This window comes from Lupinus angustifolius, chromosome LG07 (genome assembly GCF_001865875.1).
Source record: "Lupinus angustifolius cultivar Tanjil chromosome LG07, LupAngTanjil_v1.0, whole genome shotgun sequence".
NCBI lineage: Eukaryota > Viridiplantae > Streptophyta > Magnoliopsida > Fabales > Fabaceae > Lupinus > Lupinus angustifolius.
The window spans coordinates 2,404,054-2,431,499 of NC_032015.1; the positions used below are offsets into that span (position 1 = coordinate 2,404,054).

Sequence of the window (27,446 nt, forward strand, 5' to 3'; positions counted from 1 at the left end):
TAAGGCATAACTTTTTTTTGAAATTATGTTCATGGTTAAAATGACTTTATACTTAATCATGTTGATGGTTAAAAGCTTAAAATGAATGGCTTTATATCTTAAGATCAATCCAAATAAGTAGGGATGCTCATCCAGTGGAATTCAGCATGAATTGATGGATTAGTTTAACTAACCATTTTTAGTATATTCAATCGACAGAATCAACCTGCCAAGAACAACCAATAAACTTTTATCTCACTAACTCTAGGCAAAATGAACTCATCATAATAAATTGTACACTTTAGAATTTAGGTTTCTAATGCAGCCTTTTGGTGGACATTAATTCCTAATTAAGTCAGCAAAATACAATGAAATCACAAATCATGTCAAGCTAAACCATACTGGTTAGGATTTAACATATATACACTGACAGTGTAAATGTTTTTTACACTGTCAGTCAATCATCCACCATTGATTTATAATCATCATTGACTCTCAAATAAAAGTAATACAAATCATTTTATACTGTAAGTGCACAAATTTTAAACTCTACTGGTTATTGTTACAGCACTCTGAATACAAAGGGTTGTTGGATACTTTTATTAGCATCTCATTTCATAGTGTCTAAGTTTTTGCTTAGCTCCTCCAGTTTCTTCATCCTCAGCTTCTCACTTTCGTTCACCAGCTAATACAAAGTTCAATGTTAGGAACCAAAATTATAAATTTTGAGTACAGTTGCTCAAATAAATAACATAAGAATCTTATGTTAATTGGTGGTGAAAATAATTAATCATCATATAATTACAAAATAAGTGCAAATTTGATGGAAGAAAACAGAAGGTGAAAGTATATTGTTCAAATATATAACCTCCATTAGATTTGTAACAAGTCGAGCTTTTTCCCTGTTTTTATGGTTGAAAGCTTCAAGTGCTTCCTTGTATTCTCTCTCCTGATAGAAAGAGCAACAACATTGAGAAAATAAAATGCAGAAGAAATAACAATTAAACTTTAATCCTAGTAGAGAATTAGAGATTCGATAAAGTAGTTTTAGATTGAGTGACTATTATCTATAACACAAATTTCACATTTTATTCGGATTTAGGACCAATTGTTTGTAACATCAAGCAAAAAAGAAATTCTTCAAGTTAGGATAATTTCCTTAAACCATTTTCTTTTTGGTTAGGATAATGATGGAAAAGAAACTTAGATGAGGAATTTGAAATCTCCTGTTCATCCTATTCTATCATTTTCAAAGTGAAGACTTAAACACAATTATTATACATGATCACTAAAGTAAATGTCTATTTGCCTCTATGATGAGACAATATGGGGCCAAGAAAGCTTATAGGTTTAATTGATTAAATTCTATGTTGTAAAAAGAATTTGAAAGAAAAAATTAATCATGCACTCATACCCACATGGGTATCACTTTGCTTTGTTTGGAAAATCCTATGGCTTCTTTGAAGTAAAGGATATAGAAATGAAAAAACTAAAGCAAAACAGCAATTAGCAACAAGTTAGAAAATCCACCTTTTTTTGGCAGGTTTGGCCCATTGGCTTTAACTCTTTGTTAACATTGTATATCTTCTTTCGAACTATTCCAACTTCTTTCCTCAATGGATCTGTGAGACCTTCAAGCTCCTACAACATTACATTCAGATTTTCAAGCAACAATTACTATTAACATTGGTGGGGAAAACTTGCATTTAAAACATGTAACTTACGTATGTTTTTGTTGAAGAACCAGGTTAAACAACTAAGTACTGCTATGCACACAACATTTGCCTTTCTATAATATTTCTGCTAATCCTTAATCCCTTGCTCAAACTTGTAATAAGTGGAAACACAGAAGAAGCATAATTTTATGACCAGACTAACATGCATAATTTTCAAACTAGTATGGATTATTTACCTTTTACCATATCATAAGTTTATATTCATTAGTATGAATAATAGAACAAACACATGTACATAAATCAAAAACCAAGTAAAGCATGAATGCTTAAAGCAAAACCAAGTACAAAATTAAAGGAATGAGTCTGTATTGTTTAACTTACTTCTCTAATCTCAGCCAAGCGCTTAGTTTCCTCCTCCACTCGACCGAGATAAGCATGGACCTTACCCCTCACCTCCATTTTCTTCCTCTCGATTTCTTCTTCCTTTGCTCGGAACATTGCAAGAGCTGATCTTGACATCTCCTCTTCCTTATCATCTATTAATGGGCTCGGGTTGGAGCTAATCATCCCCGAGTTCCTCACTTGCTGCACAGTCGCTAGTTGTTGATTCTCATATGACTCTTTTGGCGTTGCCATTGCTGCACTACACACAAAAATACTCTTCTATTCTACCTTGCCAACTCTCTTTTCTTCAGAATGATGGCACTGTTTCCCCTGCCTCGGTGTTTAATAAACAAGCTTTTAAGGTATGAAACCAATAGCTTATTTTATTAGCAACTGTATAATAAAACCAAATGACAGTTAACAAAGTATAGATTATATAGTTAACAGTGAATTTATAGTATTTTATACCTGGCTGCCACCTTTACTCAAAAGCTAATTTGATTATGTAACCATCAAAGTTCCAGTATTGGATTTGAAAGTTGTTATACGTCAGGGGTATAAAACTCTAAGTGTTAAGTCTTTGTCTACACATTTCCGTTTTATTTACCATCTGCAAACTTAGTGAAGAATCTTGGTGAGCCTAATTTGGTAAGGTAGCTATTTTCTTAAGTTGGTATATTGGCAAATTCAGCTAACTACTGTTTCTCACTATGGGGCATCAATAGTTTATGTATGGACCAGAATTTTTTTCAAAGACAGATATTTATATACCTGTCACCCCACCTTAATTAATGATATCAGATCCCCCTTTACCATTTATTTGTGGTTACAATACTTGAACAGGTAAATTTGTATGAAAGTTTCTAAGGAGTGTTGATGTAATTATATAAGGTGCTTTCTTGAAGATGAAAGGTGCTTGTAGCAGAAGTTTTGTTGAGGAGTGGACCGAAAAGGCTCACCTAGATAAAGCATAAATGTGGGAGAACCTTAGAAAACAAGACAGGTAGGAGAATTAGGAGCAGCTAGTTACATTTATGAAAACCATTACTCATATGGCTGACCAAGCTAAAAATGTAGTCTAGGACAGAAAGTGAGATACCCTCACAGCTTGGCACACTAAGAAAGAACTTCCACCTTGTATTCCAAAATCCAAATAATTGGTCTCTCTCATCATAAAAAGTATTAACATGGAATCTTAATTCATTTTAAAAAAGGTGGTATATAAGATCACCCTTGTATTCTTGAGTTAACATGAACATATCCAAGATTGCTTAGAATATATTATACAAGTACACATAACCTTAGTGATTTAAGTTGGCACAGGTTCAACACATGTAAATGCATGAAAGAGTTCATGCTGAAGACTTTCCAGGCCGAAATAGGATCCTTGATAATTAATTGGTATTCATCATAGATTAATTTTGTAGACTAGTGATTAGAACTTTTCTCTGAGCCAGTCACACTAGGATATGTTTTAGATAACTCTACTTTCTTATGTAATATGTATACTCAGAAAAGCATAACAGTCATTCTAGCTCTGTCAACTCATGTGTGTCATAATGCAGATTAATTGGGGGCATTTAAATATTACATGGCCCTTCTAGTCCCTTCCTCCTTTTGGATCTGTCTGTGTTTTAAGCATCCGCATACTATGCTTCAACTTAGAGGGCAAGGAATAAGTGTGGGTAAGATAAATTTCGAGATATAGAACCCAAATTGAGTAAATTGAGAATTTAGATAAAGCTCAATAAACTACCATAAAAAACCCCGATATCATCAGTGAAGCAAGGAGGTCACGGTGGTCGGTGAGAGGAAGATTGAGAAAGATCCATTTCTTAGTGAGAAGGAGATCAAGGACAGGGATGTTATCTTAACACATTTGGCCATCTTGCCCCACCACAGAGATCCAAACCCAGCCTCCTTCTCCGGCACCAACCACCACCCCAGCCTCCTTCTCCGGCACCAACCACCACCCCAGCCTCCTTCTCAGGCACCAACCACCACGCCAGCCTCAACAATACCACTACTCCCCTTAAACCCAAACCTTTGGCAGCTTCCACAACCATATCTATGGAAAAGGCTTAACGGTGCAACTTGTTGCGGTTGAGTGAAGGTAAAGGTGTCATCTATTTGTTTCTTATTTTTTTCCTTGATATTTTCTTCTTTTACTTTAGATCGTTAGTTTATTTCAATGTAATGAATAAACTCTTGAGCATGTAGAATGTATGAGAGTAAACAAGAAGATGCAGTTAACACTCAACAAAAAATTAAAACAAAATCAGAAACCTGCAGTTTGAATCATCAATTGATTTTGTCAATCAAATCAAAAACAGTTGCAATCATGTTATAAATCCAATGCAGCTCAAAGTCTGCAGCTAAGAAATTTTATTAAGAGAACAAACATAAATGCAAAGAAAATCACTGGTCCATATTGTGGAACTGCTGTTAGGATTGTGAAGCAAAACACCCACTTCCACAATCAGAAATCTTCAACTCATTCTTTCTTTCCTATTCCATGTGACATGTTATAAATGCCACGCCCCTGTACAGAAAACATAAAATTGTGTTCATGAGATATATCGTATGAAAAAAAATGGAGTTGGTCTTGGAGACACATTTATAACTTCAATTTAACAAAGTCAATAAAGAAAAAAGAAGTCAGATTGCGAACAAACTTACAATCATAAAAATACAAGATGATGCCAGAGCAAGTGGTATTGCAACAGAGGTAAGCTTATCAAGTGGCCCTTTCAAGTGTGTGTACTTCTGGACATTCTGGTAATATCTTTGCTTCTCAACAAGCTTCTCTCGTGGTCTGAAGGGTCCTTCAGATGACATCCTACACAACGCAGTCCATAAGTATCTCATGAATGCTTATTCAGAACTATAAAGATGGAGGGGATCAGGGGGCAATGAAATAAGAGAAATGTCTGATCTCATGACAAATCAGGCATGGAACAAGTAGGAGTAAAATAAAGATGAAAAAAGAACAAAACTATAAATACATCAAAAAAGCACTATCATATGAACTCCAGAGTAATCCAATCATGATTTGTATCAAACTAAAGTGGGCAATTTCAGTGGGTCAGCAATAAGATATACCATACAATAACTTATACCAATCCAAGATAAAGAATTTCTATTCGTATAATAATATCCCACATAGCATACTAAAACAGCCTTAAACAATGAAGCAGAGTTCCATATTCTGATAATAAAGTAACAAACCTGCCACAAAGTGATATATATTCTTTAAGAAGGAAAAGGGAAATGATAGATTCTCATAAACAAAATTGTATGTTGTAAACCATAGCTAGCGCTGGTACAATGATTCACCAATTATCTATCTAAGCAAGAATTATGATAAGTGCCAGAAGAACATTGACAGGATTAACACTTCCAAACACATACTACTAGCGTGAAACAAAGATATGGCCTAACCTAATGTAATTTTACACCCACTGAAGCATCGATTTGAGATTTGACCAATGAAATTAGGGTTAAGAACAAATGGATTAGATTCAAGCGAAACAACCAAATTAAATAAGATCATACATAATTTGAGATTAAAAAAAATTAGAATCACCAATAAGATGCACATCAATTCGGAAATTTTAACGAGATTATTTTATATGATATAGAAAAGAAAAATCGCAGGTTGGAGATATGGAATAGTGTGTGATTGAAGTGATTAAGGAAAAGAGAGTGGGAGCTTACTCTGGATGAAAACTGGGTCTCGCTAACGATTGAGATTTGAGGGTGAGAAAACGAAGAACAACCGCTTTTTGATCCTCTCTCGCTTCGGGGTCTCTCAAATTGTGAAGATATAGCATTATATAGGCTCCGTTTAAGATCGTGTTGGCCCGACCCGAATCGGGTAATCCTCTTCGGGCTTTTGTTAAGAGCAAGAGGATACTGTGGCTTAATTACATTTATATTCATTCTTGTTTTAAAATCTGATTGATTTACATTTATATTCACATTAACACGTGTAATTAGCCAAATCTCAAGAAAATCAATGTAAATTATCTTTTTCCAATTTTCCCATCATATTTTTTCTTCACCCAATATTTGTTTTCTATAAAATCTGATTGATTTTATGAGCATTAACATCATTAGTGAATGTTGCTACTTATGGGAGTAAATTTTGTAAAGGATTTAGTTATAGATATGGATTGAGTTTTCATTGAAAGAGTGGATGGTAGATAAATCATTCCCATTCATGAACTAGTTCCCATCAAGTATAGTTGAAAATTCGGGGTGCTTTGTTAGCTCATGCTAGTTCAATTTACATTGTAAACCAATATTTAAATATATATACTTTCAAAATAACGTAAAAAATAACTGAAACAACCATAATATAAACAAAAACTTCATACTATTTTCTAAAATTTACTATGTAAAAAAAATATTTCTAAAGGATTAGCTTATAATTATTTTTAGGTAAGATATCCAAATATAAATAAATTATAATACTATAAAAGTTATAGTTTATAACTAAAACTTAATTTATATCAAACATTAATGTTCTTCCTTTCTTATAATATAAAGTTTGTGAGTTGGTTCTATAAGACAGAGAAAAATGCATACAGTGACATTTTTTTGCACTGTCATCCCTATACTCATATTTGATTATCTTTATCTTTCAATTTAATTATGATTAATACAAATAAATTGTAGAAATCTTACTTACTTTTATCTGTATGGATTTTCATGTATATCAACACAGATTCTTATTTTTGAGCGTTAGAATATTCTATTTTTATATATTTTATTTTAGAAAATTATATAATTTTTTATATTAAATATACATCATATATTAATATTATAATTTTTGCAATAAAAAAGATGAAAATAAGTTATGATATTATTAAAAATTATTAAAATTTGTCATTAAAAACATTGCAGTTGTGGGATAATATATCTAATGAATATAATTTGTAATAGATCTATATAAAGGATAAAGACTTGATTATTATTATAGAATATTATCAAGTGATTGCAAACTAGAGGGTAAAGTAAGTGTTGACAAATATCATGGGGATCAAGTCATTCTCTCCCTATATTGTTGAAAGAAGCTAAAAGTCATTCTAACAATAACAAAATGACATGTTACTTGAATAACACATGTCAACTTCACATGAGTTATATAAGTAATTATCCGTTATCCTCTAAACAAGATAAAAAATGGAGAAAATAACGAAGTCATGTACTAATGCTATTAGCAGTTTTAAAAATGAAGAAAATAAATGGTAAAGGGTTAATGGCATTCATACCAGTCTGGTAATGGTGACAATGGAAAGAATAAAACTAACCAATTCGTCAAAAAGATTAACCTCATCATCTCAATTATATGGGACAGCTGATATGTCATTACATTGTCTCAATTGAAAAGGAAAAAAACCATAAAATCTAATATAACATGCAACTGCATTGACAAAATGTTTGATTCAGCTAAAACTATAAGCATAAAATCCTCAAAAGTCTCAAACAAACAAAGGACTTCAAACTTTTTAGTCGAATAAACTGAAGCCCATGTCCTGCAAAACAAGAGCATACATAACCATTAGCAACCAAAAATAATAATAATTACAAATATCAACCAATTAAGTTGTAACATTAAAAACTTACATCGTCGGACTCCTCCTTCTCTTCGGCCTTCTTTTCCTCTTTTGCTTCGGCAGCAGGAGCAGCAGCTGCAGCACCACCGGCTGGTGCAGCAGCAACAGCCACAGCACCACCACCAGAAGGCACTGAAGCTAGCTTTTCTCTTCCAGTAGCTATCAATTCAGTGATATCCTTGCCCTTAACCTCAGTTAAGAGCAACTCAATTCTGTCATCATCAGCCTCAGCTCCAACTGCAAATCATAAACCCATAGTTAAATCAAGGTTCAATGTTTCACCGGATCCACACAGAGTTTTCCCTTCATTCAGCAACATAAAAATTAATCTCCTTTTATATAAATACACACATCCACTTATAATTGCAGGCAAACCCCAAATAAATCATTGTAATGAAAATTGATCAGCAGTGACATAAACCTGAAACGCCGAATTTGCTATTATAAATGTTGACATAAACCCTAAATTATAAATCCTAAAACTCAACTCCCCCAATTATCACATCTAGAAAACCCACACCGACATCAACGACTCAAAAAATGTTTAATTTATCCAAAATTAATGAGACCACATACCCGACATTATAAACCCTAAATTTTGAAATGTATTGAAAAATTAAGCACAGAATTGGGAAATAACGAAAGGATCAGAAAAGGTGAACCTGAGGAAAGGATATTTTTGAGATCATGAGCTGAAGGGGCATTGTTGCCTCCCAATACAGCAAGCAAGTAAGCTGCGATTACCTTCATCTTCTTCTCTCTCTGCCTACAAAATCAAAATCAAAACCAATAACCAATCAGTAACATAAAAATCACTGATATATATGTGCTTTATGGATAAATCAATAGAATTGAAAGTGAGAAAAGGGGAATACCGCTATAAATATGAAAGGCCTGCGAACGATTGAGATTTGGGTGCAGAGAGGGGCGTAGAATGTGCGTGAACTGGGAGAGGGGGATATATATCTAGGGTTTATAATCATTATTAGGGCAAATTAGTGAATCTTGTTTTTTAGTGAATCCTGACCGTTCATTTTTTCTAGTCACAAGTTTGTGATTCTCGCTTTTTTATGTGCAATATATGAACCTTTTAACTTAAGCTAAGATCTTCCTTAAAAAATATAACTAAATGTAAATGTACATTAATTCTTTTTATAAAACAATTCACTAAAGGATTTGTTTGATCGATGAAATTGAACTTATAATTTGAAGTTTTAATTTAGTTCATACTTAAATGGAATTGGTTAATAATTTTAATTTTATGTTTGAATTGGACCAAAAAAAAAGAATTAAAATATTGAATATTAATGTCAAAATCAATTGCTTAAGCATTTAAGTAAGTGGTGCACGTGTATCATTTAGGTAAATTTATATATGAACACAGGATTAGAGATTAATACAATTAACTTTAGGTAAATTTTAATTATCACAAAAATATAAAGTACTGAAAATAAATTTGAGATCCCCTCTATATTTTAATATTTAAACCCCACTTTTTTAATTAAAAACATAAATCTATTATGTTCAATTTTGTTCTTCTCATCCCTTTCCATTTCCATGGTCTGCCATAGATATTAAAATGAGAAAAAGATATATACACTGACAGTGTAAGAGTTCTTTATACTATTATTGCATCATCCAACATTTATTTTCAATCAATCATTGACTTTTCAGAAAAAAGTAATCCAAATTAACAGTAGATGATGCACTGACTATGTATACATCTTTACACTGTCATGCATAGATTTAACACCCTAAATAATTGGTCAATATTGCAAAGTTGATATATTATATTATTATTTTAAAAAATCACAACAAATTGATTTCATATGTATTATCCAATGGGGAAGTAGGAAGCTAAATGATTTTAGTAGGTTAGTCCAAGTTAAAGAACTTCACTAATGTAGTTCTTAAATTCTATTACTTTGTATTTTAAAACAAACAATTTTCATATGAAGTTAATGAAATTATAAAAAAATGGAATTGGGCATTTTTTTTTTAATATTGTCCCAATGTATTTAATAAGGTCTTTAACTCTTTCTTTTTATTTAGAAGGAAAAGGCCTATAACTTTTCGGCCCATCTCATAACTAAGTAACTATCTGATAGAAGGATTTTACCACAGCCCATATTTTGCTTAATTTGTTAATTTAAATCCAAATATTTTTGGATCCCCAATCCTTGCTGGCTCGAGCAATCATTTCTGAAAACTTATAATTTGTTATAAAATTATGCAAAAGAAAAAAAAACAATATTGTTTTTCATGAGTTAATATTTGTCATGTTTTAATATTTTGTGCTTTATTAGATTTCAAGAGTGGTACACAAATTAAAGCAAAATCTCATGTAGCTGAAACAATTTTATAATTAACAACACAATCAAACCACATTCTTAGTTTCAACAAATACTGCCCCACTATAAAAAGTAAAAAAAAAAGTAAGATGAATCATGTGGTATTCATTGCTTACTTATTCAATGCCATGAATCCATGATGATATCCATCAAATTCAGTCAATAATAATCATTTTACAACTTTTTAATTAGTCAATATATAATTAGATGATTGTGATGATGACATTGAGGAAGATGACGATAGTGGAGTATTACGAAGAAGCGTAACAATGTTAGAAGATGAGAATAGTGGAGTTGTTGATTGGTGATGATATAGTTAGGATGAAAGGATGAAGGAAAATGTTAATGTTATTATTTTATAATTTTTATTTGTTAATCTTAGTCAAAAATTTAATTATAAATCAATTGTTATGACATGCTCTAACAGGAACTACAACATGCTAGAATTTTCGAAGTTTTACTCATTCATACTGCAATTTCTGTTCTTGGTGCTTCTCAAGAAGGTTAAACTATTATGATGGTTGATTGAGTATATGTGGTTTATTAACCAAAAAAAGTATTTTCTATATTTCAATTTGGACAAGATTTTCTCACATGAACGGATAATGTAATATTATAGTTGGTTCCATTTATTTAATTAAAAAAGTGCAGTTACCATAAAAGTAATCTCCTAACAAAGAGAGAATGTGACTTTTTTCTGAAATAAATTACATACCACTTAGAACTAACATAAACATAATTTTATCTTCCTCAACAAAATCCTAACAAAATAAGTATCATGACCGATTATATATTTAAACCTAAATGCAAAAGTTTCACATTCCCGATGTGTTCCTATCCTTTTTCAAGTGAATAAAGTTCCAACAAAATTTATGTAAACCACCGGATAATGACTAATACTTGAGAATATTTTTTTTCCATAACTTAATTACCCCAAACATATGATATTATCTCATAATAATTTCCTATTCACATGAATTTTGTTTTATAATTTGGAACAAACGCCTCTTAAAGCTATCACAAAATCATATCTCATCACCATTCATTTTTTATTTCTCCCGTTTCTTTTCATCTATGTATTGGTTGTTGTTGATTTTTATGAGCCATACATAAAATGGTTTACATAAGTATAAGTTTTCAGCTACAACTAACTTCATGCACCTATTAATTATGCAAGCAGGAGCATGGAAATCATAGTTGGCCAATCAAATATGGTATACAGACAAAAAGAAACCTAAACCTAGCTAGTGGTAGTGTAATAAGGAGAAGGATCCTCTGTCTTAAGAAAATTCTGTCTCCATATACCAAACCAATGAAATCTCATAGAATAGCGTACAAATATTAATTTATGTTATTATAAATTTTACTCTTAATCAAATAAAATTTTCTGATTAGACAGAGACATCAAATGAGACACCCAATGGGACAGGTGATCCTCATCGTGTAATAATGCATCAATATTTAGTTGTATCATAATTAACAAGGGGGAACTGTTTTCATTTTATGGATTATGGATCATTTGTTCACAATGATATTTTATTTTTTATCACGAATCAATCACATATTTTCACATGAATAAAATAAATCGGGACATGTGATCTTTGTCCGTAGAATTTGTCCACTAAAACTAACTTCATGTGATCAGTATGGTCCACCTTATGCAAGCAGGATCGTGTTAATCAGAATTGGCCAACCATATATGGTATTCAGACACGAGAAACCTTGCTAGTGCCTAGTGGTAGACTAAAAATGCATTGATCTATTGATTATCATATTTAGCTTGTAGGATTTATTTTGCTTACTAATACTTCAAAACTAGTTTAGGAGTAATCCAATAATGCTTCTATAAGTGGACTTTAACTACAGCGATGGGGCATGTAATAAAAATAGATAACTAGGAACATATCTTGTTACCTATAGGTGTGGTCCAAAATACAAGATCCTAAGGCTAATATATTGTTATTATCATTTCGAATTTAAGGCATCAGGACAGGAAAAACACGTGAGAAAATGATATACATTGCATGTTAGACGAAGCTTTCTTATTTATAGAAAAGATTCCTTATTCTAAACGTTACACATTTATACTATCTTTACTATGAGTAAAGATTTCTTAAATACTAAAGAAATAAGTATTACAAAAAACAAACAAAAACTATTATGATACAACACTTTTGATATATAATAAAGTAATATTTTTTTGTTGAAAACACTAGAAAAAACAACAACTTTTTGTTTGTTTATTGCATCATCTAGAAAAAACCTACATAACGTTAATTAATGATGTAAAACTCTACTAATCTTTAGGATGATCAAAAAATTAAAGATTTAATTATTCGAAGCGACATTTAGTGGGAAAAACAACCACACGCCACAAAATATATTAGTTTCTTATCCAAAAAGTAAGGCAATTAATAGTACCCCAAAGAAATATGAGAGAAAAGTATGAGCGCTACTTTCACATGTTATGTAATTGTCGTCTGATCTATATTTCATTTTGCTAATATAAAATTATGGTACATGTAATTTGGTCATATGAGCAAGATAGCATGACTATTTGATGCAATAGGGGTGTTCTTTGTGACCAAACTAAAGGTAAAGTATACTTTTGTAAGCATTGCCTATTTGGTGAAATGAGATGAGCCTTCAAGAAACTTTAAAATCTTAGAAATTATTGGAATCAAAATAATTATCTCTCTTTATTTAATTAAAAAGAAACATAAAAAAAATATTATTATATTACTTAGTGAAATTTAATTAACTAACATAAAGATAAGATTTGTTGGGATAAAAGATCTTCGTTCAAATTATTGAATTGGTGACTCGTGCATTAGAAGATTCTTGGTTTTATCTTTTATCGTTTATCTTCTTTCTAAAATTGTATTTATGAATAATATATATTTCTATATATATTAAGAGCAATTTCCAAGACCCTTGTCTAAAGGTCAATAATAAACTTCTTCTTGTTTTTATCATTTTATCCTTTATCTTCTTTCTAAAATTGTATTTATGAACAATAATATTTCTATATATATTAAGAAAGACCCTTGTCTCAAGTCCATAATAAACCTCTTCTTGGTTTTATCATTTATCTTCTTTCTAAAATATGAACAATATATATTTATGTATATATTAAGAGCAAATTCAAAGACCCTTATCTGAAGTCAATAATAAACTTTTTCTTGGTTTTATCTTTTATCATTTATCTTCTTTCTAAAATTGTATTTATAAACAATATATATTTTTATATATTAAGAGCAAATTAAAGACAGCTGTCTTAAGTTAAATAATAAGCCTCTTTTCTTTTTATCATTTTTCTTCTTTCTAAAATTGTATTTATAAACAATATTTTTTTTTGTTGGAACATTTGTTGAAAACCATGAGTGTGAACATTTAGGTGTGAAATATAAAAAACACCCAAGTCCCACATAGGAGAGTTTTGAAATGCCATATTGTGGAATTTCGAAAACTGACACTATTGAGGGAAAGAATTGGCACAGTAGCCATATTATAGACATTTCGAGAACTGTCACTGGTATTCAATATTGTGGGAAGAGAATTGGCACGGGTAGCCATATTGTGGATAATTTCGAAAATTGACATTGGTAGCCATATTGTGGTGGGTGTATTCGAGATGGGCTCTTAAAGTGCAGTAAGAATGCGATAACAGAGATCTGGACTGTTTTATCCTGGGGATGGCGTGGTTAATAGTTTGCTTGCACATTTTGGGTAGTGCAACGAAACGTCTTAAAAGGAGCGACCTAGTCATGACTCAGCCAATAAATATTATTTTATGCCATTTATAATTGCTTCAAGCTACTATAACAACATTTTTATATATATTAAAAGCAAACTCAAACACCCTTATCTGAAGTTAATCCTAGAAAAAGAAAGAGATAATGAGCAAGAAAATCCAAATTTTGCTATGTACTTATATCACAACGTGTGTGTATATCCAAATTTACAGCTAGCCAACTTAAAGAAGAAACATATTAAAGAGCTTTGAATCCAAGAGCGAAATTATCCACATGATTTTATTTCTCCTTGACATACTCATAGTAAATTTGGACACAAATGTTAATTGGCATAAATATTTTGCACAAACGGTTGTCAGCATTTTCTTTCATAAACTTTAACGGGCAAACCACCTCTCAAGCTGGCAGTTAGACCGGGCACGAACCGTGGCTCGTAGTCCAGTCCAACCAACCGAATATCAAACCGTGGAACTAAAGTAGCCACGACAGATTTCATATTCATCAATGCCAATTCCTTTCCCAAACAGACCCTAGACCCAGCTTGAAAAACGGGATACTTGAATAGGTCCTCCGACATAAATATACCATCTTTCAACCACCTTTCAGGTTTGAATTCGAGACAATCTGGGCCCCATATTTTTTCCATTCGGCCCATTGCATATGGGTGGTAAGAAACTCTATTTCCTTTCTTCACAACCGTACCATCTGGTAACACGTCATCATCTTCCGCAAACTTAGAATCATTCTGAACCGGTGGAAAAAGCCGTAAACTCTCGTGAACCGCTGCATTGAGGTAATGCATTTGTCTTATTTCATCAAAGGTTGGATACTCCTGAACCGGGTTCCTGAACCGGTTCACCTCTTCACGGACGAGTTCTTCAACCTTTGGGTATTTCGAAAGTAATGTAAAGAACCCGGCTAGACCGGCAGAAACAGTGTCACGACCCGCTAAAAGAAAACTAATGACTATGTCTCTGAGGTACTTGTCGTCATCGTTGACTGAACCCATGAACCGTGAGAGAAGGTCTTTTTTTGAAGCGAACCCCATTTCCCTTCTTTGCTTTATTATATCGTACGCTAAATCGTTTATCACGTTGATTGCTTCACTTAGCTTCTTCTCTGATCCTATTTTGAAAAAACGCTTCATCTTCCATATCATTGGTAACGCAGCAATGCCTCTCTCAGCAGAAATCTTGGATGCCAAGTCAAATGCTTCAGCGAAATTTGATGATGGTAGTGAAGGAAGAAGACAAGCTGGGTCTGTACCGAAAGAGAATTTGCAAGTGACATCGAAGGAAAATCGTCTTAGAATGTCTTGCAAATCTAATGCATCACTTCTTTCGGTTTCAGCTTCTGTTAGACTTTCAGTTTTGTCATGTGCTTTTGAAGCCAAGACAGGGATTAACCTCGTTTTAATTTCATCTATAACAGTTTCGAACGCGTAGGAGCGTATCGCCACGCTCCCGAGTTCGAAGCTCGCCATTTTGCGCTGGAACTTCCAAGAATCACCGTCGACATTGAAGATTCCTCGGCCGAGAAAATCGTTGAGGATTGTGGAGAAGGGTTTCCCTTTTGGGTAATTGTCAAAACGTGTTTTAAGGATGTATTCAACGTTGTCGGGGTTTGAAGTGATGATATTTCCGACAAGGTGAACATGAATGGTTCCTGTTGGTGAGTTTTTAAGAAGATGGGTGAACCAGTCGCAAAGATTGGTGAACGTGTGGGTCCAACTCTTGGTCAAGTAACTGCGGCAAGTGTGGCAGTTACACCATGGTTTCATCCTTGAGATGAAAACGAGGAAAGAAAATAAAGAGAAGATAAACGTGAAGAAGAAGAACAAGAAACCAGTGGAGGTAGCCATGGATTGTAGAGAGCCACTACCTTCAAAATTCATGATCGAAGAAAGCATGGAGTTGTGGGAAAATGGATTCGGAACATGTGATATATATATAATGGGTGATTCAGTGGGGATTACCGTTTTTATTAAACTAAAAATGGTTTAATCTTTTCCAATTAGAAAAATATATATTAGTATATTGGTTAACATTTCATCTAAGAAGAGTTTAGCCAAATACAGTAAAAAATATATGTGAGTATCTGACAGCATTGACCATGAAATCAAAAACTAAAACATTGAATTAAAAATATTTTATCATACTCATATGTTATCCTTTTCTCCTCCCTACTATTCCATGGTGTCGGTACAAACTTTTAAATTGGGTTTCTTTTCTATAATCGTGAAAGCTCAAACCACTCTATTCAGTTTTTTTGAGTTTTGATTTTCTAAATGAAATTATTTCTATAATAAGAAAAATTAGTGCATTCGTCCTCAAACTTGATAAAATACAAGCTCTTTTTTTTTGTTGACAAAACTAACATGTGATTGATTTTTTTTACTTGTGTGAGTAGTTGAATTTTTTATTATTAACTTATTTGTTTATTATTTATTGATTTACTAAATACAAATTTTTGGTACAAAAATTTAAATACATATTTATTTGACGTATTTCTTTTAATTTAGTTAGGTATTTTTTAAACTAACATGTGTTTCTTCTAAGTAAATTATACTGACACTCTAAATTTTAGTTAATTTATATATATTAGTCTTTACTTTTTTAAACCTAACGTAAACTACTTATAATTACATACATATATTAGACCGGAGATAAGACTAATGTATTAAACAAAAAAATAAGTGATAAGTGTAATTAAGTTAAATAAAATATAATATTTTGTAAAAATATATCCAAATAATATAAGAATCAAAATAACTCATTATTTTTTGTTCCGTTACAATTTAATATAATAGCGATTTAAGCACTCCTTAAAATTATGATGTAGTTTGTAATAAAACAAAAATAGTAGACAATGACTTTTATACTATTTGGAATTAATTATCTATATAATATATCATATTTTGTTTAACATAATTATACTCATAACCATTTTTGCTTAAAAAATTATACTTATTCCTCTTGTTAGAATAGTCGGAGTAATCATGTACATAAATTCTGAGTAATTTGTGTAAATATAAAAAATGATAGTTTATATAATTTACTCTTCTAAATTTCTAATATAAAATTTTCTATTTCGTTTTTTCGTATGACTCAAGACATCTCTCACTCTATAAATATGAAATTAATCTTATTTTTCTTCACAACAAATATTGCATCATGGAATTAAATCACTAATATTTGGCCTAACACAATATATAGTGGTATATCAAAGCATTTAACAGATCAATATCTCATTGATTTTTAATTCGTTAAATACACATTTATTTAGTTAAAAACATGATTTATATGTTTTTTTCATAATGAAGGTTTTTTTAGTTGGGATGGAAAATATAATTTAATGAAAATATAATCTCCATTGTAATTTCGATTTGATAAAAATTTAATTCAAAAGTATAATTTCTGAATTAACTTTTTGTGAGATTATATAAATTTTAATGAAAATATTATTAGTTTTGAAAAATAATTTGTTTTTGATATATAAATATATAATTAATTATATATTATGAACTCAACTACCATGTCTAAACAATGAATTCTAATTTTATTTGTCAATTCTTTATTTAATCGAAACATAAAATCAGGATTCTAAACGAATTCCCAATGAATTGAGAATTGTTCTATTGAAATTGGATTACAATTTCAGACTACAATTCACGTCAAACATTATATTTTCATGCAAAAGGATGTTATATATGTTCATGCAAAAGGATGTTTGTTAATATTCAAAATATAGAAATCGTTAAATTGTATTTGTCTTCTACTAATATATTTTTAATACACAATAATAGATGAATACCAGTTATATGATTTTTAAATAAATAACAACATATATGTACAAACTAATCTATCATATTTTGTCATTTTAACATAAAGTTCTCATTAAGAATTTCTTACCTAGTCTATGAGATTACATCTCCATAATTTTATTTTAGAAAAAAATAAATATAAAGGGTTAAAATTTAGGGTTTTGTAGTTAATAGGTATTAACATTGAAAATGGTATTTAAATAACATTTTATTTATAATTATTACACGATGATTTTTATTCTAGTTTTTTAGTCTAGTTTGTATATACAACAATATAACAACAATATTCAATACGAGAGTGAGTAGAGTTTGTAGACAATAATCGTTTTCAGTTGCTTATTTTTCTTCTTCCACGTGGGATTGGTTTATTCAGAACACAGAATTGCGGAGAAGTGTACCCGGTGCGTGAATAACGCGTGAGAAAATTAAAAGAATACAACTACCTATTTTTTCTACCACGTGAGGATTGGCTTATTAATGTTTTTGTTTTGGTTCACCATATTTAGATTATTCCCGTTCCCAGAACAGGAGGCGGTGCAACTTGTGACAACTACTTCAGCGACTTGAGTTATAGTCTGGATAACTAAGACCCTACTAGTTTATCCGATTTGACATGATTGTCATCCGATTCGAGTATAGTCATGTTTCATTTCCTATAAGATCTACTTCAATTTCAAAAATTAAGTTTGAAGAGTGTTTTAGGTTGGGAAAGAATAAACATAATCTAACATAAGGTAAATTATCGGTAAGTTTTTTAAATTTACTTTTTATTTTAATCATCAATTTTAAGGAAATCCGATGGTATGAAATAATGAGTAAATCTAAACTATTAGATGTCTATAATGATATGTTTCGTTTAGGAATGAAAGTGGAAGGAAAGAAAAAAGTTGTAAAAAATGAGATGATAATTTTAATGTTTAATATGACTGAAAATGAAAGAAAATAAAATATACATTTATACATAGTGTATTGAAAATGACATAAATACTCTCATTATTTATATATATAATTATGTAGTATATCTAATTTTTAAATTACAAATTACATAACTAAATAATTTATTTTTAATATTATTAATTAATATTTTTTAAGTAGCATATAAACTAAATTTACAATAACAATATTTGTTTATAAAATTCAATGAAAATCATTAACATCCTATATTTTCTTCTCACTAATGTGTCTAAAAGAAAATATAACTTATATTTGATGATCATTTTTATATTTTTAATCATCTCACTTATATATATTTATATTTTACCTTTCTAATTTATTTATTATTTCTTGGTAATTTTATGTATTTATTTTTTATTTTTATTTTTACTTCATCTTTTAGCATACATAATTACTATTTATTTGTAAGCTCAAAACAACGAAAATAAAATTAAGTTAACCAATTTCACATAAAAATTAATATAAACAAAGAAATTTACTATATTATATCTATATTCACCTAGATTATTGTTTTTTTAACTCATGGTGAAATGGAAAATTTGAAATTTTTGATGGTTTTTCTTCATTTCTTCATTTTCTTCCCAAACTAAGGAGGAAAAGTTTTTTGTGGCACCCAAACATATTTTTTTCTTCCTCCATTTTTTTGTTTTCTATGCAATCAAATATAGTGTTAGAGTAAGTGGATCTCCTCACTCATGTATTATATAATTCAATTTGATACATATTAGTAACATCTCTCACCTAAAGTAGAAAATGCATTTTGTTAGAAAACAACTTATATATAGTATAATTTTATATTTACGACACCTTTTTGCATATAATTTAAGAGAAAAACATGTACGCGTAGAGTATACACGAGTTTTATATATTGTTATTGTATCATCCATTATTTATGTTTTATTATCATTAACTCTGAAAAAAGTAATACAAATGAATAGTGAATGATGTATTGATTGTTCAGAAATTTTTACACTCACGTTATATAGATATTGCACTCATAATTTATTGTCATAATATGTATATGATTTATATATTATTGATTCTCTAATCTTTTTATCATATAATATAAAATATGATGCATTATATTTAATTAGGTTTAGAATCAATTCAAGTTCAAAAGTTAACTCAATTAACATTTGATATCAGGTTAATTAACCTTTAGATTTAGAGTCAAGTTTGAGTTAAAAAATATAATTTGGTCAACCCTTACCCGATTAAATTCCATCCACCCTCACCCTAAGTTTTAGAACGAAAAGACGAAAAAGAATGATTCAGACAATTATGGAGGTAAAATGTACTTATGAAAATTACTTATATTTTGCTATTTTATGTCGCATTTTACTTTATTTTTGCGTGGATGTAATGTACAATATGTAACTTAGCTTCTTGGGATTCGTCATTCATATAAGTAGATCCTTGTAAAACTTTTCTTCTGATTTAGCATTTATCATTTTCATTATTATAAAATTTTATAACGGGACACTTCATTAATATATCATTCATTTATATTATTTTTATTTAAGATTCAATGATAATTAAATATGGATAATGAATGATACAGTATAAAAAATCGTATTGGTATATATTAATCTCATAAATAAAATCACAGATGTTATTGTTTACTTGTCTCATAATGACGGCAGGATAAAGCTAAATCTTGCATGCAGTTTATGTAGTCAGTTATCATGTTGCGCAACTTTTCTTTTGTGGAAAATGTATGTGGTCCCCGATAATATATTTAACACATGCTTTCCACGTTTTCCATAATTTCTAACTCAACTTCACAAGCTACTCTTATCTGTGGCTGATCTCCATTCGTGGTAATGCAATAATCATCTCAAATTTTAAAATATTTTATCTGTTACATATCTTTTTTATATTTTATGTTATTTCAAATATTTTAATATTTTAGAAACATAATATATATATTTATACTTTATTTTTTAAATATGTTCTCATTTTTTTTCGTCAAATATCACCTCATTTCCTTTTAATTTAGTTTCTAATGTGAATTAAACAAGACCATTTTAATTAAATTGTATAAAAAATTATACTGATTTCATGAAAAGGTATTTTGTGAAAAAACAAAAATAAGTAAGAAATAAAGATAAACATACAGAAATATTGTACTGAAATTCTATTGCTCAAATAACGAAATTCTAAAGTGAAATGGGTTTTCAGTCCAATATGCAACTATGGCAATGACATAATCTTAATTTGTTAGATTATCCACTTCTCTATTCACATTTTCCAATATTTTAATCTATTTCAAATCTTTTCATGATTTAGAAATTTAATTCATATTCATATTTTACTTTCCAATTATACTTTCACTAATATTTCTATTTTCATCCTATATTTCCCTATTTTTTAATTTAGTTTTCAATATATTTCATATCATATTATTTAAATAAAATTATATCAAATTTTTATATTATTCAATTATTTATTAAACTATGTACATAACCTTAAATACTAAAAGATATAAAAGAAATGGGATATTTCATTAATATCAAATTAAAATTAGATACACTATCAGTTATTATGTTAGAACAAGACACAAATGAGGCATGTTGGATAAAATTGATCAATCCAATGTGTTATGTTTTCTTTAATTTCTCTCAACATATTGATGTTATGCACATAGATATTAATAAATAATTAACTGTTGTAATTAATTTAGTACATTAAGATTAAAAGATTATCATTAATGTTTATCTATTTCTCGTAATTAATATAGAGAATAAATGAAAGGTGAAAATAAATAATAAATGTATTATTGAAAAAAATAGTATAATTAAAACTTGAATTTCGAAATATTAAGATATATAAAACAAAAGAAGAATACTAAATATCAACATTTATCAAGTATTATCAAAGAGCTGGCGGTCTTTAAGTTCTCTTTAATTAATAAATTTGTTTACTCCAATCTGATTAATTCTCTTTAATTAATAAACTTGTTCCCTTAATAGCATAAGTAAATCTTGAAATTTTAGGGTTAGGAGAGCGTTATCTTATCTTTCTATCCTATTCCATCAGCAAAGTGGTGAACAATTGTAATACACACTCTTCTTTATTTCAATATGGGTAAAGCAGAATCTGACTAATGTTGTTTACTCATTCTTATCTATCATATAAAGCATTTACAATATTTTATAATTTATTATTCACATCAATCTAATTAGCCAAACACTTAACTATATGTAGTCTTTATTTCGTATTGCATCTCGAGAAATATATGAGCAAAAAAGACTCTGGTTAAACATAAAAATATTTTTTAAAATAAATTAATTATTTGATTTTAAAAGGTTTTACGTACACTTAATGTTCCTGTGATTATCTAAAGTACCATTTAATGATGAGTGGACAAAGATACTAATAACTTCCCCATTATGTATTGAATCTTGGATTCATAAATCTGAATCAAAGGCACTTTCCAAGATATAAAGTTTTTATGTGTTATCCGAGTAAAATATAGTGATGACTACAAATCAGTCAGGGATGATATGATTAGTACAAACATCTAAATCTCTCCCTAGATTGTGGTAGACTAGGAGGAAGAGCACGACAACTAATTTAAGATTTTAAAAGATTGTACTAGATTATGTTGATGAAAATTAATTTAGACATGTTTTTTTTTAGTTTTTCTATTTCTTTATATTGTCAAGAAGAAAAACTATTAACTAAGAGTGTAAGAATTTTTTACAATGTCAATATTATTTACTATTCATATTTAATTAATATTTACTTTTAAATAATAAATAGTATATGATTTATTATATGTGTATAAATCCTTAAATTAGTAGTGCATAGATATTTGAGTCTTTAATATATTTTTTGCTACAACAAAATAATGCGCCTTCTTTTTCAACATATCAAGCATTATTTTTGATAGATTTTCAATGGATACAACTTAAAAAATCAAACCTCACAAACTATAGGATATTGGATACACTTTATCAAAGTTTTGAAACTTTATTTGACAACCAGCCAACAAAACTCTTATACTGCCCTTTCACTACTAATCTTATACCACCTTCACAAACAATAAATAAGAGTATATCCAACAGCAATAAAATATCTCAGTATAAAAAATTATCTTCTCAAACCATTTTTATAGTTTTTAAAATGTTTTTATAAAAATGTTCAAATATAACATATATCTTTTATTTATTTGAGGAAAGAACACCACAATTTATAACTTCACAAGATTCAGTCATTCACACAACAAATGAAAGCTCTATGTATCCCACTCTATAGTATCACTAGTAATTGTGTCACTACCCCACCTTCTGTTGCTGCTATTCGCAACTTCTCTGTATTCATATCATCAAATCTGTGTCACACAATAACATTATTTGTCTAAGTTTGTTTATACTTTATAAATGATAAAACAATATGGTGTTTTAATATATTTAAACACGCCTAATAATACTTACGCGCCCTTGAACAACAAGTAAGGTTTGTAAATCTCCACCAACTGCATCACACTCTGGATCTTATTGTTGAGAGAAAGATATGTTTCCTTGAAGTACTGGCAAAATGCATGGGTAAAAGAACTAATTTGTGAACCCTAATAGGCTTTCCATCGTTGTTGATCCATGGGTTTTCTGTGTAATATCTCTGCATAAAGTCTCGTAAGTAACCATATGCGAGTTGTTTTGTAACAGAGGAAACAAGATTATATATAGTGTCACTAGGATGATTTGCATGAGTCACCATGGCCACCACCAATGCATTCACCACCATTTCAGCTGGTATCTGCATATATTATATATTAAGTTGGTAGTGTTAACTGAGATCATGTTAGAAAACAAAAATTGATACCAAGTTAGAAGAGTTATCAAAATGGTAAAGTCATGCATAAATCTCATAGATGAAGAAATAAAACATGAGAAAATCATTCATTGAATGATTATTGAATTGATTGAAATATAAAATTACATTAAATCATATATATGAAGGAATAAAAAACTAACTAACCTAACACCAAAACTATTCTCAGAAACTAATAACATACTAAAACCAACCCAACAATATAATCTCTCATATTCAGATATATTATTATTTACATTATACAAATGTTTCAATATTTTTACACCAAACATTCATAGTGAACAGAAGATAGTCATGAAATCTAAACTCACCACATTCATAGTGAACAGAAGATCGTAATGTTCTCAAAAATTCATTTATACACTTGTCTCTACAAAGCATATGTAATAATTAGACTATATATTTATTACTTAAGGTGAACTTAATTTCCAATAATACTTTTTATTAGATTTTCTTAAACTCAATTCTTAGAACTGGGAATATAAAACATGATAGCAATGATCATCATGATAGCACGGAATATTTTAAATTGTGGTCCCAAAATGCAGTAATATAATGTTTTGGTAATTTTCTTCACATCTAATATAAATAGTTTACTTTTACCTAGCCTCCCATTTTTTTTTGGTATTACTATGGTTAAGAAAATAATTTTTTTTAGGGTGTATGCTACTTCCAACAAGACCTTCTGATCTTTCTAGAAATCTAACATAGTCTTATACCACTATATCAATTAATTAAATAGAAGTAAGATTTACCTTATGCCTTCAGCCCAACCAGGAAAAGGTTCTTTGAATGTACCAGTAACTATGGAAGGACGAACAATAACAATGGACAAATTTCCTCTTAATTCTTCCACCAACATTTCTCCCATTGCCTTTGTAAATACGTATGTGTTTGGCCATCCATATTTCTTTGCCCTGATAGGTTTATACAATACTTACATTTATATCAATTCACCTTTTTTACTCAACTAATCTGTTAAGGTTCTACTTCAAAACTAATCGTTAATGAAAGTAGTAACTTAACATGTATTTAAATAATTCTCGATACAATGAAATAGGTAATGTGAGATTTATTTTACAACATAATCCAAACCTACTGTGATCACTTTTATAGGGGGAAAATGAGAAGATATGTAAAGATTTTCACAAACCTGGTCATACCCAAGTCCTTCATGGCCATTGTAATTTCCTTCTCTGTGGCACCTTGCTCACATAGCTCATCTAACTTGTCACGCACCAATTTCTCTTCTACATAGATGTCTAACCCCGGCACTCCATTAAGTGAATCACCCAAATGATATGGTTTCTCTAATATCAGTCCTTCTCCCTCACCACATACATAAGCTGAAATTTGAGGTTAACAATATAATTGTACATGCTAATTATTCAATATGAGTCAAATGATTTTCATCAAGTTGACTAAAAAGTCAAGGGTTTTATTAATGTGAGCGACGCTTGATAAGAGATACATTCACACAACCCGAAAAAAACTAGTTCCACGTGATGGGATGTACCCAAAAAAAAATTGATACTAACCTGTTCACACATGCACAAGAACCTTGAGTTTGGTACATTTTTTGGCGAAGTCGATTATATACTTAACTCCAAAGGTATTCAGGCGCAATGATATATCATACCTGCAATATCAAGAGACAAAACAAAACATAAGAAAAATATATTATGACTCATAGATATATTAAGCTGCTCATTTATATAGGTATATATATTTGAGTATATAATGTATACCTATCATCAAAAGTAATGGTTGCAGCTAAATTAATTATAACATCTGTTTGATTGTAAATCTCTTCCCTTAGAGTGGAATCTTTCAAACCCAAGTCTTCACGAGAAATGTCCCCAGGCACGAGTGTCAACTTTTCGGAAATGAAGGAATTGAAATTTGCACCCAGTTTCTCCTTTAGTAATCTAAACAAGTCCTTCCCAATGATCTACACAGACAAAAAAATACACATGTAATTAGCATGTAGCTGCCACAAGATAAATTAATCACGATGAATTTGTTGATCCACCTCATTGTGCAAGCGATAAGTAGCAGATTTGGAATCAGCGGCTCTTAAAAGAAGGTAAAATTTCTTAACATTTGGTTGAATCCTCAATATCTTCTCCAACAAAACTGCAAAATAAAACAAAACAAGTACAACATCATCAATATATATACGTGCACCCTTTAAATAAAAGAAACAAAGTGAAAGAATAAAGAAAGCATACATTTGGCTAGAAAACCAGTGGCACCAGTGATTAAAATGGACTTGGTCCTGAAGGAAGTGAAGGATGCTTCCTAACTCCATTGGAGAAAAAAGAGTGTAAGAGTTAGAGAACTATTGAGAGAGGGTAAGAGAAGTACTTTGGGCTTTTTAAGAGGGAAATAGACACAATGGATATTTGAGGTTCATATTGGCATCTAGATATATAAGCAGAGAAATGAATGAGCATGGTACAATTATGAAATAATGGAGTATGCTCAACTAATCCTATTAGGTAAACAAGACATCCATACATTATTTTTTTCTAATTTAAACGTATATTTACATATCAAACGAGTTGTCACCATTTGGTGAAGAACCTTATAAATAAATAAAAAGATTATAATTTGGAAGAATAGGTCACAATAAGTGGTGGTTGCCAATAGTGTTTCACAGTGGCTCACGTGGTTAGTGCCATTCCTGACATTTTATAGTTATAATGGGAGAGAAAAATTTGGGTCCTTAATTTAACTAATGAAACTTGAATATATGTAATATTTTTTAAAATAAATTTTCAATAAAAGAGGTATTATACAAATGTGAGAATACAATAAATAAATAAATATATATATATATATATATATATATATAATTATGTTACTCTTATTTGAGACTTGAGTCCAATATATTTTTATGAGGTTGTCTTTTTAATTAGTGTTGAAGAATATCATATTTTTCTTAGTAAGGTTAGATCATGTTTTCTAATTATATATCAAATATATAATAATATAAAACAATAATCATTATCATCAATATAATATTTAATGACGAATTTTTGCATAAAGTAATAATAATTGATAACATAACATATTTTCAAAAGAATAAAAATAATAACACATTCGTGATATAAAGATAAAATTAATTATAAAAATGAAATTTTTTTGGCACCCCCTATGTGGTCAACAACAATGAGCCCTAGAAAAAATGTGTAGTACTGTTTTTTTTAGAACATATATGTTATTCTAAAAAGTAAACTTATTGTGGTTGGTTAGAAAAATATATTTAACTTAAAAATTAATAATTAAGTATTTGTTCTCATCATTAACATAAAGTGACACATTTTTTGTAATAGAAAATGCACTCATATATATTTAACTCATACGCATTAAATTTTATTTTCTTATTTAATGGTTCCCTATATTTTTGTGTAATAAAACTCCTAATTTTAATTTGAAGGTCTTTCTTTAGTTTAAGCTCTTAAATTTCGTGCCCAATGATGCACGACTCGATCTTATCTGTTCATTCGGTTTGATTTGATCATGATTGAGTCTAAATAGGGTCAGGTATAAAAATTAAACATAAATAATATTTAGGACCAAGTAGGAAACAAACATAACCTTAGTCGACTCATCTCATAGCCACTCATTTATCATGTTTGTATATGTTTTTATTCAACTATATATAGAGTAATGAATCTCTTTGGTCGAAAGTATTATTGATATTCTAATTTTTTCATCATACATACATGATTAACTATATATATACATATATCATTTTATATGTAAAATTACATATCTATAATAATAAGTAAAATATTGAGAAAACTTCATCTACAAGAGGTATGCCTTATATTTAATTGGATTAGGGTCAAGTTCAGGTTCAAAGGTTGTCCTAGTCGATATTTGAGGTCGGGTTAGCTTCGGGTCTAAGGCCTAAACCCTAAAATTACATATTCATCATAATAAGTAAAATACTGAGAAATTTTTATCTAAAAGCGATATGCATTATATTTAATCGAATCTAGAGTCAGGTTCAAATGGTGTCTCAATTGATTTGGAATCGGGTTAACTTCTGGTCTAAG

General features: G+C 29.7%; 4 protein-coding genes and 1 pseudogene across 4 annotated transcripts; all 5 read right to left on the reverse strand.

Moving 5' to 3' along the window:
* Window positions 531-2,576, reverse strand: LOC109353031. Its single transcript, XM_019595222.1, has 4 exons — window positions 2,037-2,576; window positions 1,510-1,620; window positions 848-928; window positions 531-664 (listed from the first exon to the last, which is right to left on the reverse strand). Exons 1-4 carry the CDS (start codon window positions 2,289-2,291, stop codon window positions 590-592), a joined length of 522 nt encoding a protein of 173 aa, XP_019450767.1. The 5' UTR covers window positions 2,292-2,576; the 3' UTR covers window positions 531-589.
* Window positions 4,284-5,889, reverse strand: LOC109352380. The gene is made up of 3 exons (XM_019594350.1): window positions 5,757-5,889; window positions 4,719-4,878; window positions 4,284-4,581 (listed from the first exon to the last, which is right to left on the reverse strand). The coding sequence occupies exons 1-3, from the start codon at window positions 5,870-5,872 to the stop codon at window positions 4,534-4,536; spliced, it is 324 nt and encodes a 107-aa protein (XP_019449895.1). The 5' UTR covers window positions 5,873-5,889; the 3' UTR covers window positions 4,284-4,533.
* Window positions 7,290-8,662, reverse strand: LOC109352072 (60S acidic ribosomal protein P2B-like). The gene is made up of 4 exons (XM_019593879.1): window positions 8,536-8,662; window positions 8,323-8,426; window positions 7,671-7,897; window positions 7,290-7,579 (listed from the first exon to the last, which is right to left on the reverse strand). The coding sequence occupies exons 2-4, from the start codon at window positions 8,408-8,410 to the stop codon at window positions 7,553-7,555; spliced, it is 342 nt and encodes a 113-aa protein (XP_019449424.1). The 5' UTR covers window positions 8,411-8,426; window positions 8,536-8,662; the 3' UTR covers window positions 7,290-7,552.
* LOC109352803 (cytochrome P450 94C1) lies at window positions 14,040-15,684 on the reverse strand. The gene has a single exon (XM_019594998.1). The coding sequence runs from the start codon at window positions 15,673-15,675 to the stop codon at window positions 14,122-14,124; it is 1,554 nt and encodes a 517-aa protein (XP_019450543.1). The 5' UTR covers window positions 15,676-15,684; the 3' UTR covers window positions 14,040-14,121.
* On the reverse strand, window positions 22,789-25,744 carry LOC109351712 (annotated as a pseudogene).

Excerpts from the sequence above, each read along its gene's own strand:
- LOC109353031 (XM_019595222.1), bottom strand. The coding sequence starts at position 2,291 with ATGGCAACGCCAAAAGAGTCATATGAGAATCAACAACTAGCGACTGTG. Across the intron at positions 1,621-2,036 it reads GCTTGGCTGAGATTAGAGAA|GAGCTTGAAGGTCTCACAGA; the intron begins GTAAGTTAAACA and ends GTAATGTTGTAG. Across the intron at positions 665-847 it reads TTGTTACAAATCTAATGGAG|CTGGTGAACGAAAGTGAGAA; the intron begins GTTATATATTTG and ends ACTTTGTATTAG.
- LOC109352380 (XM_019594350.1), bottom strand. The coding sequence starts at position 5,872 with ATGCTATATCTTCACAATTTGAGAGACCCCGAAGCGAGAGAGGATCAA. Across the intron at positions 4,879-5,756 it reads AGACCCAGTTTTCATCCAGA|GATGTCATCTGAAGGACCCT; the intron begins GTAAGCTCCCAC and ends TGCGTTGTGTAG. Across the intron at positions 4,582-4,718 it reads CATCTTGTATTTTTATGATT|GGGCGTGGCATTTATAACAT; the intron begins GTAAGTTTGTTC and ends TTTTCTGTACAG.
- LOC109352072 (XM_019593879.1), bottom strand. The coding sequence starts at position 8,410 with ATGAAGGTAATCGCAGCTTACTTGCTTGCTGTATTGGGAGGCAACAAT. Across the intron at positions 7,898-8,322 it reads CAAAAATATCCTTTCCTCAG|TTGGAGCTGAGGCTGATGAT; the intron begins GTTCACCTTTTC and ends TATGATTTGCAG. Across the intron at positions 7,580-7,670 it reads AGAAGGAGGAGTCCGACGAT|GACATGGGCTTCAGTTTATT; the intron begins GTAAGTTTTTAA and ends CTTGTTTTGCAG.
- LOC109352803 (XM_019594998.1), bottom strand. The coding sequence starts at position 15,675 with ATGCTTTCTTCGATCATGAATTTTGAAGGTAGTGGCTCTCTACAATCC.